This window comes from Sphaerodactylus townsendi, linkage group LG04 (genome assembly GCF_021028975.2).
Source record: "Sphaerodactylus townsendi isolate TG3544 linkage group LG04, MPM_Stown_v2.3, whole genome shotgun sequence".
NCBI lineage: Eukaryota > Metazoa > Chordata > Lepidosauria > Squamata > Sphaerodactylidae > Sphaerodactylus > Sphaerodactylus townsendi.
In genome coordinates this window covers 75,111,441-75,125,241 of record NC_059428.1, presented here as the reverse complement: position 1 = coordinate 75,125,241, position 13,801 = coordinate 75,111,441, and the positions used below count along the sequence as shown (strand labels likewise).

The following is a 13,801-nucleotide window of genomic DNA, read 5'->3' as shown; positions in this document are numbered from 1 at the left end:
GCTGCTGGCTGCAAGCCCAGTTGGGGGGGAGGGCGGGGAAGGGAATCTGCCGTCCCCAGCCTCGGAGAGCTGCTTTTATAAGCCCTGAGCCTTGGGGCGGGGCTTGGGGGCAGGGCCACACCCCCGGGAGGTGGGGGCATGGCCCTGCCACCAACCCTCCCATGAAAAATCTATGTCCCTGCCCTGCACAAACCCAGAGAGAATAGGTGGGAAGATAAATATACAAATGCCCAAGACTACCAAGGAGCAAAAGAGAAAGATAAACACACAAAATTGTTCTGCCTCCACAATCTAATGGAAGTACTGCATCATCTCCAAATTCTACAGCCTACCATTAGCACTTAACACAGTCTAATTAAAATAATGTGAGACATTTCTGCAAGAAATGAGTGGGTAATTCAAGCTGCAACTGTTCTAAAGATCATCAAGTAGAGTTGTTACAGAAACTGAAAACGTATATTTCGTGTTAAAGTTGACAAAGTCTGGCGTTGTTATCTTAGAACCAGTTCAGATAGTACTCAGGGCATTCCTCTATCCTATTTCATATTAGTACAATAAAATTAGAAGCAAACGATAGCTGGGAAAAGAACCTCTGGGGTTACCTCTGGTGATGTTTTTATACCTAAGAAGTGAACGCTGAACAGTGTTTATCCAATACTCATTTTTCAACATACACATGCAAGTTACAATTGTATTAGTTAGATGGAGGTGGGAAAATACTGCATGTTTCACAAGAAAAACTTTTATGGATTCAGTTGTGATATATCATTCCAACAAAAACACTACTTAGAGCTATCTAATCACACACAACAAAAAGGTAACAGCCACGTATTAATTAAACAGAGGATTTTTACAGTCCTTTTAAAAAAGGAGTCTGCAAACCTGACACAGTACTCTTACAATTCAATCCTGTGTAGAGTTAGGGCCAAACTACATTTTACATCTAATACATGGCTGCCACAGGGACTTGAAGCAGACCTCCAGCTGTGATTTCTCCATGGAAACTCAATATAGAAGTGCTACAGGTCCTAAATCTGGTCTAGAAAACAATGCAGATGAGAGGAGGAGTACCATTTTCCTAAACCAAAATAACCATGGGGCAGTATTTCCCCATCAGGGGCTGCACATGCAAGCATTCAGTAAACATGCAGCCCAACAATGGGGCAAATAACCATCCTCCAGGGGCATTTCAGGTTAATAAAGTAGTACGAGTAGAGGCAAAAAACCCTCTTCTGCTCTGCACTGTGGTCCTGACTGGAATTAGGTTGCTGTGGGGCTTCTAAACTGAGTTCCTTTGAGTTCCTGAGCTGAAAAGGCGTTAACAGGAAGACATTAGCATACATTTGGAGCTACCATGGAGTATTCTGAGTATGTACAGCAAATAACTCCCCAACTCCCCACAGGGCTGCTGTGGTTCAGGAAAACGCATGTGGTGAAAAGGAGCCCCTCTTGCTCACCCACTGCTGTCCTAAGCCACATTGAGCTTCTGCAGGCTTTAAAAGCAACATTTGCACAGCTGGTGTGCCGTGGGAAAAATGAGTTGGGTCCGAGTTGCCTAATAAAAAAGCACTATATATAACAATTCAATACTCTCTTACCTCTTTGCCAATAGATTTAGCTTTAATTTCTGATAACTTTTGACTAGTCAACAGGTCACTTGCAATTTCTACATCAGCATCTTCCTTCAATTTCTCATATGGTAAAGCTTTTAACCGTGGTGATTTTAACCCTGATACTGGCTTTAACCCTAGTTCAATAACATTATTCAATTTTCCAGAGATCCTGAAAGGGAGGGGAACAGACAGGGATGCAAGACTCAATCATGTTGTGTAAATAGTGCAAAATAATGACACATTGCGAATAAATATAAGAAGTTGGATCATAAGATCTTTGAGCTTTTTTCTGTTCACCAGGGGTGTACCTACCAGAGGCACATGTGGGGTCACATGTCCCCAGGCACCACTCATTTGATAATGTGGGGGGCACAAATCGTGCTCCTCATGTGATCAAGCAGTGGTCAAGGGCCGGGAGCCTGCATGTCCCTCTGGCAGGTACAGATGCCCCTGCCGGCAGCAGCCAGCGCCAGGTCACAGCAAGCCCCTCAAGCAAGGCAGGCGCAGCCTCCAATGGAGATGGGGGGCGGCAGCAGCAGGCCCTAGGCTGGGAGCCTGCCAAGGGGCACCTGGCAGGCCCACAGCAGGCTCCAGGCCTAGTGCCAGCTGCTGTCGCCTGCAGTACCCCCCTCCTCTATCGGAGGCTGTGCCTGCCTCGCTCAAGAGGCCCTGGGTCAGCTATCTAGCCACAGTGATCTAGCCTTAGTTCCATCTAGACTGCATTACTGCAATGCACTTCATTTGGGGCTACCACTGAAGAATAGTTGAAGGCTACAGCTAGTGCTATCAAGCAGAATGCTGCTGCTTGATAGCTGGTTGGGGTCAGCTAACAGAGATATGTGACACTGACACTACAGCAATTATACTAGGTACCAATTCGCTCCCAAGTCAAATTCAACATATTCCTTTTGACACTTAAAAGTCCTACATGGCTTAGGGCCCGAGTATCTGAAGGATCATGTTCTGTCATATGTTTCTGCTTGGGAATAAGCGTCCCATGGACATGCCCTCCTGACTGTCCCATCAATCAAATAAGCTCATTTGCTGGGTACAGAAAAGGGTCTTTTCAATGTCAATCTCATAATTATGCAACAACCTTCCCAGGAGGGTGCACTTGGCCCTCATACTTCTGATCTTCAGAAGGCAGATAAAGATGGTTTTAATTAGGACTACATTTGTCAGTTCTGAACTGTAATGGTAAATTTTGTTTTTATATTTTTATGTAATCTATTTTATGTATTTTATTAATATTGTAAGCCACCTCGAGCTCTGTAAGGAAAATAAAAGGCCAATCAATATTTAAATAAAATAAATAAAACTTAATGCCAACTCCAACACCATTGTGATTATTAAAGGTCAACAGAGAACCCACCCTCTCATTTATATCATCTGTATGTAATTTTCTTACAATGAGAGCTCATACCAAAACTGACCACTAGGTTTTAAACTTTCTTTGTTTGAATAGTGTCTGACTCCAGAACCTAAACTGTCAAAAGTTCCTACTTGACATCCTTTATATGAAATGGTGGACAAAGGATTTCTAGCCTCCATGCTCGTAACATCAGCAGCAGTTGAGAGAAATCATACAAGAGCCTGAATCCTGTACAGTGCCGAACTCAAGCTACAAAAATTTCTAGAACTACTTCATTGTTTTATGGGTTTTACAGCCCAATCCAAAGTGGAAAGCAGTAGAGTAGCAGCTGAGGATGGCATGTGGCAGATCACCCACACCACCTCAAAAGGGGTTTCAGGGGGCATGGAAAGAGGGGGAAAACAGAGACACCTCTGGCCACCTGATGAACTTTCACTACATTGGGGGGGGGGTGTAGGTTGGCTGCCAGTGCAGGGAGTGTTCCTGTACTGAAAAAAACATTGGAAGCAACATTCTAGTGCATGGCCACCATATTGGTGCCACAGAGATAAGGGACTACCCTGCAGGGGGAGCTCTCCCAGGTGGGTCTCAGTTCTACGCAGTGTCTGCAATGTTCCTCGCAGCACTGGGGAAGGATTAGAGGGACTACTGGTTGGATGCAACTAATATTGGCTCTCCCTCTGGGAACATCCCCAGAATGCCCCCACCTCCACAATGCTGGTATTGGCAGCTGCACCAGTGGCCCGCCACCACAGGGGACAGCTTTCAGGTTTGGGATGTACAGCAACCCATATCATGGTAAGTGTCCCTTTGCATGGTACTGGTGGCACAGGCACTGGTGTAACCCTTCACTGCTTCCAATGCAGCTTCAGCTTCTCCCCCTTTGGACTGTACAGTTAGTTTTGTACATTTTTGTGATTTAGTGGATTGATTAAGGTGAATTTGTAAGCCACCTCATGCTGAGAAGAAACTGGGTAAAAAAAATTGAATGAACAACTATGAGCTCTAACTTGCCGAGGCATTTGCAATATACAGCATAATCGCCCTAGGGGGAAGTATGGATCAAGTGAGTGAACTGGCATCCAAGTGTTACCAGCCATTCAAATGCACAACAGCCAGCCTCACATTTCCTAAAGTAATCAGAAAAGACAAATCCTGTGCCTGGGCAATTAGTCCCAATCTCAGGACTGCATCACATCTGTCTCTGATTCAACAAAGGATATGTTAACTAATATCATCAAGTTTTCTTTTCAGTTATTCTTCAATGCTATCTTCCTTTTCCCTGACTAACCTCTGGGAAAGACCCCCTCCATTTGAACTGGAAAAGCTCCAGAGTTATGATTCAATCCTCTCACCCCAAAAACTAATAAGTTCTGGACATTCGCAGGCTTGAGCCATAAAGCCAAAGTGTCCAGTCAGACACATTACAACAAAATCTTTGTCCTGGGAAGATCAGCTCTCTTAGTATAACCTGAGGACCCAATTTTCCCTATAATGAAACTGCCCACCTTGCAGTCAGTGTTCAGTGTTTCCTGGACTATGCTCTGGTCTGGTTATACTATTCCCAACACTGCTTTTACCCCATTTCTTTGGAGTTCAACATAGACATTGAATTTTGCTTCTCTCGGACCATTACTTGTCTAGATAAGGTAATTATCACCTTTCCGCACAAAACCCCATCTATTCCAGACCTATTCGCTCAACTGTGTCCATATTGAGGACTGTGTGAATTCTTGGTGTGCTTGTTTTACCACTGCATGTGTAAGTTTATTATTTTATTCTTTTAATATCACTTGTTAAACTTTACTTCTGACTCCTGCAAACTTCTAAAGAGAAAAACCTACCATAAACAAAGGTGGTAAAGATCTTGTAGTTGCTCTCTCTCACAAAGCAACATCTGTCCTGCTAATTCCCTACTCTAAAAGTGACAGACCCCAGAATTTTGGATAACACAAGGGTACAACTTATATATGCAGGAACTATTTTTTTAAAGACAAACAACCAGACACATTATAGCAAAATCTAAATCTCTGCATATTGTTCACTAAGTTTTGGTTGTAATCAACCCCATTCATGTGCATAGGATTACTCTCAAAATTTAAATTACATATTAGCCATGCTAATATTTGTAGCCCTCACCAAGGAGCATACAAATTGGAATGAAACTATAGTGTTATAAATTTATAAAATGTTTGAACAATGCAGTAATTTAGCCAAGTTATTTGGAAACATTGTTTACTTAGTTGCTTCTTTATTCAAACGACGGTTTCTTAAACTTCGGGTATAGTCTGTATAGTAATCTTTATTCACTCGCTTTTCCAATTCTTCATATGCCGTGTAAGAGTACTCTGGATCCACATAATTGTATCTAGCAACCTTTGTGAAAATAGTCCTAAATATTTAAACAGAAATGCAGCTTCATTAGATACAGGGGTGATGCTTTTGTTAGAGGCATATTTTATCCATTATCTTGATTATTCTATTAACCATAACTCACATTTGACCTTGCAAAGACAGTCATGATAGAGAATAGTTATCATCAATTTAAAAATAGAAAAATAACTTTATTGGCAAAATATCGTCTTTCTCCACAAGTAAAGAACCATTTACAACGGAATGCAAATTTACCATATTTCAGTATTCATTTTGGAAAAAAATACCATATAATATTTAACATTAATTAAAAGAGATTTTGTTTTTTTATTGTTTGTTATTACCTGTAATTTTTTTGTCTTTCACTGGGTCTAATACTAGCTAGACGATCGTCAGGAAGTGCTATCAGTGCATTATCCACATTTCTGTTAAGAACATGATCATGAATTTTTGTCTGGTCAGATTTAAGCAGTGCCATTGGTGTTAGATAACTGTACTGGTCCTCCTTCTTGGATATAAGTACTCCTATTGCAATGGAAATTAATGAAGTTATATTTTAATTAAAATGTTAATATAATATAGTGAGTTGAATCCAACTATCCAGACACAAGGATCACACATTTTCCCCATAGCAATCCTTTCTGACTAAGGGAGAGTTGATTCCAGGTTCCTAGGACCCCCATGGACTAATGACCATGCAAGTTTGAAGGATGCTGTGAGGGAGAAATTGCCCTCAGTTCCCTTAGTGCAACTCTTCTTACCAAACATCAACAGAAGGCACTTTCCCCTTCCCTATTGCAGTTCTTGACTCCCATGGCTATTAGTTAATTTATTCCCAGAGATTCAGGAATTAAACTTTTCTGCAGTCAAAATGGACTGCCAGAAACAATCCATGACTATTATCATGACAGACCTCTAAGTCTACTAACCCAGATCTCTAACAGATTTCTGGGTCCACAGAGTTCTTAAATACAAAATACAAATTATTAACATTCATTTCCTGAAATTACAGAATTCTTGATTTCTTATAAGAATTACATTTCAAAAAGCAAAGTATGATATTCTCACACTCGTTTTACCAGTGTATGTGTGCGCATGTGTGCGAGCATGTTTGTGTAGATATATACACACACACTCAAAAAATGCAAAGTACCATATATGCTTGAGTATAAGCCGACCCGAATATAAGCCAAGGCACCTAATTTTACCACAAAAAACTGGGAAACTTATTGACTCAAGTATAAGCCTTCGAACTTGACTCAGTAGCAGCTAAAAACAGAAGATTTGAGAGCAAGATGAGATAGAGTTGCTTAACAGAGTTTGCATTAGGGATGACAGCTTTCCAGTACTCTAGGAACACAAATGAACCACTGTTTTCCTCCAAATGTAGAATAATTCTGGGATTCATAGCCATGCCAGCCTAAACTTTGCTCCAAAGAAAGTTTTTGTCTTCAGCATTTGGCAGTAAACTACTGCATGAAGAATTGTATTCATCTAGAATGCAACACACCGGTAACCCTTAGGAGAGAAATGCCTCAGTTTCTTTTCTCACACACACACACCCTAGTTGTAATGCTATGCGGGCTGTCCTTACAGCTTGTTTTCACAGCTGTCTAATGAGTTAGAAAAGAAGCAGCTACATGCTTACCGGATCCCCACAGCAGCCCCAGTTCTGGCTGCCATCTTGGAATTACCGCATATACTGAGTATAAACCATGGGGGGCTTTTCAGCATTAAAATGTGCTGAAAAAGTCAACTTATACTCGAGTATATATGGTACTTAAAATTTAGGTGTAATGACACCAATCTTCTGTATACATAAATTAATCCAATGTTGCGATATCAGATAGAAAAGTATAAACACAATACAAAGTACATGTCTATAGGGTGAAAATTAATTACATCATCTTAACAAATTTATTTAAACAAGGTAACAAATTGGCATAATAACCAACGATGAATATATTTCTGGTCTTCTAGAAGTCAAAAGTCCTCCTCCATTAATGTAATCCTTCTTTGAGATGAACATCCTTTTCACAGATAAACACTTGGTGGGACTCCCCTATCGGAACTGGGATAGCGGTCTGATCAGACAGGCCATTTCAGTTCCCATGGCCATTACCGGGCACATTCCCTGGAAATTTGCAAGACCCTTTAGAATATATGAATGGCCGGGAGGCGCCCCTCCCCCTCTTGCAGTGATGTTACATCCAAGCTCAGAAAAAATTGTTGCCCACCCCCCTCTCTTTGGGGGACATTTCTATGGTGAAAAGCAGAAATGTTCATAGGAGAAAAGGAAAACTAGTGCTGGGCCTGGGACCTCACCCAGAGGCTGTATGGATGTGCGTGCCCCCACTCTGCTTGTTCACACCCTCCTGCTCTACATGGCAGAAAACATGACTCATCCCCTTCACGTGGACACTGCACTGGCATGCCTTCCAACCCAGCTGTCTTTGGGCTTAACCAATGCCACTGCACCACAATGGTGCTGTCCCCAGGTCCTGCACAACTACCCCCCTTGGATTGGGCTGCCCACCTCTTCCTGAAGCTGCATGAATCTGCTGTTTACATTTTATGGATGGTCCAAGAAACGTGATCTTTCTCTTGTCTGAGCACAAACCACAGGGTGGTAGAATAACAATAAAAAGCAATAACTTTGAGTCTTTTTCTGATGTCAGTCTCAATTTTCCAAGGACTGTAATACTCTTGTTTAAACTCATTTAACCTGAGCCTATAGTTTTCCAACCTACCAAGATTTGTTTTCAACATACCTTTATTTTGCACAGCCTTGCAAGTGCCAGAAAACTTTAAGTGTATTTGATGAAATGATCTTATCACCAAATCTGGTAAACAATCTTTCTTTGCCACTTGGCCAATAATATCTACCACCTGCTTCACTTTAAAGGTTCCTATGTGACGTGGAAGAAATGAAAACAGTATGTCCTAAAAACAAGAAACAAACATGTACACATTAATGCATTTTAAGAAAGGAAACAGAAAGTTACTTTTAAAAAAAACCCAAGCCTGCTCTTAGTTCTTTAAAGTTTCAGAATTTTAATCCTCCTGCTTACAAATGGCTTTTTCTTGTGTTTTAACATGAAAATTTCTAAGTGTGATTCAGCAAATGGAATGATATATTTTCATCCCCACATTCAGCCTGCTCTGATCTGGATAGCTGAGGATAGCCTGATCTCAGATTTCAGAAGCCAAGCAGGGTTGATCCTGGAAAATATTTGGATGGGAGATGTCCAAGGAATACCAGGGTTGTGACACAGAGGTAGGCAAAAGCAAATGGCCTCTGAATGTCTCTTGCCCTGAAAACCCAACCAGGGATCCCCATAAGTCAGATGTGACTCAAAGGCAAAAAGAAAAACAACTCCACTTCACTGTTTCCACAACAGTGGAACAGTACAACAGAGAACTACTACAGCCTATTACTGTCTACATTAAATGGATAAATAAGAGATGGGAGGAAGAGCAAAACTATGTACTTTGTGTTCTTAAAGCAATAAGTTCAAATTTGATAGGAAAGTTAGTACTGAATGTATTTCATTTTTTTTAATCATTTTTAACTTGGATGAGGGAGAATAGGGAGATTTTTAATGGATTAAAATTTTCCAGAGGTTTTACACCTCTACCCACTACATAATCAGTCCTATCCTAAGTATACTAACATCTTTCTAACAGCACTGAAGTCAATGGGCTTTGAAAGACATAACTGTGTAGGATGGCACTGGATGTTTCCTAATGAAAAATATTTTTAAAGGTAGAACGAACAAACGAACGAACGAACGAACGAACGAACCAAAGAAAGAAAGAAAGAAAGAAAGAAAGAAAGAAAGAAAGAAAGAAAGAATACCTGTGACGATTTTGCTTTCACTTTTCCTTTTTCAGGACAAATATTGTAATGTGCAATCTTACAAAAAGCAAATGACACTGGAAGAATATCACACTCATTTCTGAGCGTGCAAATAATATCTGTATGTTCACCCATGTAGCACTCCATAAAATTAATAGTTGGTCCTGGACTGAATGTTAGCATGACTGGGAGCCCTGAACCTGTCAAAGCCAACTCAACTTGATGAAAACAGTTCTCTGCAAAAGACATGAAGTAAAAAGAATAAGCTGTTATTTCCATTGAGAGGGGTGACAGTTCTTTTGGACAGCAACCAGTATACTATAATTAATACAATAATACTTTCTAAATAAATAAATTTATGTACTCACATAATCCAACTCCTACTAAATAATACAGGATTAATGAAATGATTACTTATTCAAAGAGTACAGGGGGAGAGATATCAGCTCTAGGACTTCTTCCACTTCTTCAACAGAATGTGGTTCAGGGAATCGCTTTGCCTTTTCTTTTGAGGGAGTTATTTTTGGGAAAGGGGCTACAATATTGCTGCAACTACAATCACAGGTATATTGATATATAGCTGCAATTTAAAGGGTTTTAACAAAGCCCTTTATCTTACAGCTATTGAATATGATGAGATCTGTGCTTTTAAGAGGGAATTGATGGGTGGAGTTAAGAGAACCAGGAAAAGCAGAGGCCCACTGAAACTCCAGCAAGCTGCTGTGGGGCAGGCAATGAAAGCTGCCTCCTGTGTAAACAGAGAAATGCAAGGAGATCACACTACAGCCCCACTGTGTAGCTAAGAGCCCCAAGGTAAGCATTCTATGTATAATAGCCCTTTTTCTCTCCTCTCCAAAAGCCTGAGATTAACAATGATAAGCATATACAAATCATCCAATTATAATCAGATTTAAAATACTAAAATATTAGCATAAAAATTCAGTCCAAATAAGTAGGCATATTGTTCACAAAAGATGCTTTGCTAAAAAAAGTTTCCAGAGGGGAAAAAAATCATATTTCTGGGGCACCCTCCAAGTGCTAGGCGATAGTAACTTGAGAAATTCCCCAGTCCTCAAATGTGGAGCCCAAATTTCTGAAGGATCGCCAAATCTAAAACCAGATTCCACTTAAAATAGGGAACTGAAACAGAGGAGAATAATGTAACAGACTAAAAATCATCTCTGTCATACCTGGCCTTGACAGATATCTGACATCACTGAATGCTGGTGCTGAATTCCAGCACAAGTTGCTGAATTCATTAAAAAGCCATGATGACAAAGGAGGATGATAAAGTGGCATGATTTAACATGGAGGCACAGAATTAAGATACCATGAAAGTCTTGCATAAATGCAATGCTTTCATATTTCAGCGGCATCAGAGCAACTGTCATTCCTATACACAGTAGAAGTATCCCAGGTTCCTAGCATTCTACCCAATCTGCCATATTTTACATTAGCTGCAATTTCCAAACAGCCTCAAAAATAGTCTGGCACAGCTATTATAGTTGTGCAGCCTCAAATTTACACTATCATAATATTTATTATTTTCTTTATTTTTAAAAAATTTATATTCCACCTTTTTGCCCGTTCAAGGGCCACCAAGGCAGCTAACAATATATAACATACATGATAAAGTATATTATAAAAGCATTAAAATAAACTCTTCTCCCAAACATATCACATTAAAACAACTTCAAAAGAGTCAAAACACAGCATTAAAATGCATATAAAACATAAATATTTTTTACTTAGAATATGCATATGAGAAACCCCATTAACTTGAATAATCACATTAACTTCAACAACACATACCACATAACCCACATGGACATGGAGTGTGTGGGGGTGTTTTTTGGGGGGGGCACAGCTACTCAGTATTTGAAGCTATATCAACAAGGCTTCATGTTATAATCAAGTATCACATTTTCCAACATGGCCTCATCTGTGAATACTTAAATCCACAGAATGGGATCATGTAGAGACAAGGGAGATCTCTTTACAAAATGTGAGGGAAGACCTAGTTTCCTGACACTTAGAAAAACTTAGGAAAATGAAGAAGAGAAACAGAGTAGAGTTGCCTGAAAAAGCATTCACCATAGGAGATGGAGGAGCAGAATCTGCTGCCACAGTATGAGCCAGATATGTGGAGGAAGCAGTGATTCTGCAGGTGAGCAGGGCAAGGGAGAGGATAAGAGCCATCACTGCTGCTGTCACTCCAACTCTCACTGCCCACAGAATAGAATGACAAGGGGGACAGCCAAGACAGACAAGGAATGGGCAAAGTGTTTAGAAAACATGTGGGAGGATGGGCAGAGAAGGTGACAGGTGTGACAACAGAGTTGGGGGAAAGGGTTCAGGAAGGCAGAATGGTAGAAAATGTACGAGAAAATTCTCCTCCATGCATTTCTCACAGGTCCCTACAGTGGTGGTGGAATGGGAGCCCAAACATTAGCAGGCTAAGGAGGAGGAGTAAGTTGGGGTTTCTATAAAGTATATGCAAATCCTGTAAAACTTATTCTTACTACAAAACATGAAGTCAAAAGTTCAGTTCTGACTCTTTTTTTATCACATACCACATATTTATCAATACTATACCTCTAGTGGGCTTGTCATCCATAGTCAGCCTTTGCAAAAAGTCATCTGTACTTCCTACAGCTTCAAATTTCAGAAACAGAGCATAATCTTGTCTTGATGGAGTTTTATCATGCTTAACATCCATTTTCAACTGCCTGTAAAATTCACAATCACATTTATATTCATAGGAAAAAAACCATTATTAGACTGTTAATGTGCAACAGAAAAAAATTCAATATTAAGTACTTCAATTTTAAGGAATAAAGGCTGCAAATACACACTACAAAATGCCAGGTTTCCTAAGCAACATCTATGTCTCACCCCTTCATTCAAGGAATTGTTCAGGGTATTTTGAAACCTCAGTCAAGGTACAATTTGGCTGCCTGCTTTCCCATCCCTCACTATATATTCCTACACAATACAACATGGATTCATAGACAACACCAAAAATGGCAGAGAGGAAAATTATATAAGTAGCTTTCTCTGCCCTCTGGGGAAATAAATTTGTGTTAAGTGTTGTCAAATCACTTCTGAGCTATGAAAACCTTATGAATTAATTAGCTCCAAAACATCGTTACAGCCTTGCTTTGGTCTTGCAGACTGAGGGCTGTGACTTCCTTTATAGAGTTAATCCATCTCATATTGGGTCTTCCTCTTTTCTTGCTGCCTTCAACTTTTCCTAGCATTACTGGCTTTTCTAGTGATTCCAGTCTTGTAATATGTATACAGTATGATAGCCTCAGCATTGTAATATTCCAGTCTAGATGTAACTAAGACATGAATCACTGTGGCTAGATCTGGCTGAGCCAGAAATGGGTCAGCTGGCACACAAGCAAAAGGTGAGAGGAAGAGAAGGGAACAACAGACACTTTGTGAGGTAGGTGGGGGCTGAGAGAGTTTCAAAGAACTGTGACTAGTCCAAGGTCACCCAGCAGGAATGCAGGAGTGGGGACACAATTCTGGTTCACCAGGTAAGAGTCACCACTCATGTGGAGAAGTGGGAAATCAAACTCAGTTCTCCAGATTAAGTCCACCTGAACCACGGTGGCTTCTTCAGCATTTCAGGTCATTGCAGGAACTTGATTTTCTAAGGTGACCACTGTGTTGAGCACCCCAAAGCTGTCCCTCCTTGCCCTTCCCAGATGGTCTTTGGCCCATCCTCATTCCTGTTGATGGGAGCAGGTTGTGCAGATTATCATTTTTTAAAGCCACAGGGCTAAACCCCTTGGGCAAGGCCACCGCATCAGCCCCTGGCCTTGCTGGCCTTGCTGACCTGAGCTGGACTAGGCTAGGTCTCGCTTGCCTTGGCTATGGGGCTGGCCTCTTTCCCTCCTCTCACTCTTTCCCTCCTTTCCCTTCCTCCTCTATCTCACTAATAATTTCCCTAACTGCTCTTCCTTATCTTTCCTGCCTCTCTCCTCTACTACTGCCCCGCCAGTCTATCTCCCTCCTGCTTTTTATATCATCCCCCCTCCTGTCTCCTAATCCCCCTACAGGAGAGAAAGGGAGGATATAAATCCAAACTCTTCTTCTTCTCCCCCATTCTTCCATAGGCCCATGGGCTGCCTGTCTGGCCCTGCCGGGGCCCTGATTGGCTTCCTGATCCCTGACCCCTACTCCCTTTTTAAGCATTGGTGGGACAAGGTGCTTCTGCTCCTCCCCATCTTGGGACAAGCATGTCTGGGCCACCATTGGTGGACCTGGATGCCACAGAGGCCTGGCCTTCTTGGGTGCTGGCTGATAGGATTGCTGCCTGCCTCTGCTTCTTGCTGGTCTCCCCTGCTCCATCTGCATGCCCATTAAGGCTGGGCCAGCCATGGTGGTGTTCTCCTTCCCCAAGTCTTTGTTCCCAGTTGTCCTGACACCTGCAGTGAATTAGGAAGTTGGCAGCACGTTGGAAGGTTGGGCCTGGTCAGGAAGGTTTTGGGAGCAGGCCAGCAGAGTCCAGGACAGCTGCAGACACCATCTCCAGATAGCTGGTTCAGAATATTAACAGCTTCCTTGGAACTA

The 13,801-nt window shown here is 41.3% G+C and overlaps 1 protein-coding gene across 1 annotated transcript in view; it reads right to left on the bottom strand.

Moving 5' to 3' along the window:
• The window catches only part of CFAP47 (cilia and flagella associated protein 47), a 290,800-nt gene that overhangs the window by 257,495 nt on the left and 19,504 nt on the right, over positions 1-13,801 (bottom strand). Inside the window, exons 7-12 of the mRNA XM_048494089.1 lie at positions 11,813-11,946; positions 9,218-9,453; positions 8,130-8,301; positions 5,703-5,883; positions 5,225-5,377; positions 1,599-1,782 (exon numbers count right to left, since the gene is read on the bottom strand). Coding sequence (XP_048350046.1) covers positions 1,599-1,782; positions 5,225-5,377; positions 5,703-5,883; positions 8,130-8,301; positions 9,218-9,453; positions 11,813-11,946 — 1,060 coding nt within the window. The remainder of the gene's footprint in view (positions 1-1,598; positions 1,783-5,224; positions 5,378-5,702; positions 5,884-8,129; positions 8,302-9,217; positions 9,454-11,812; positions 11,947-13,801) is intronic.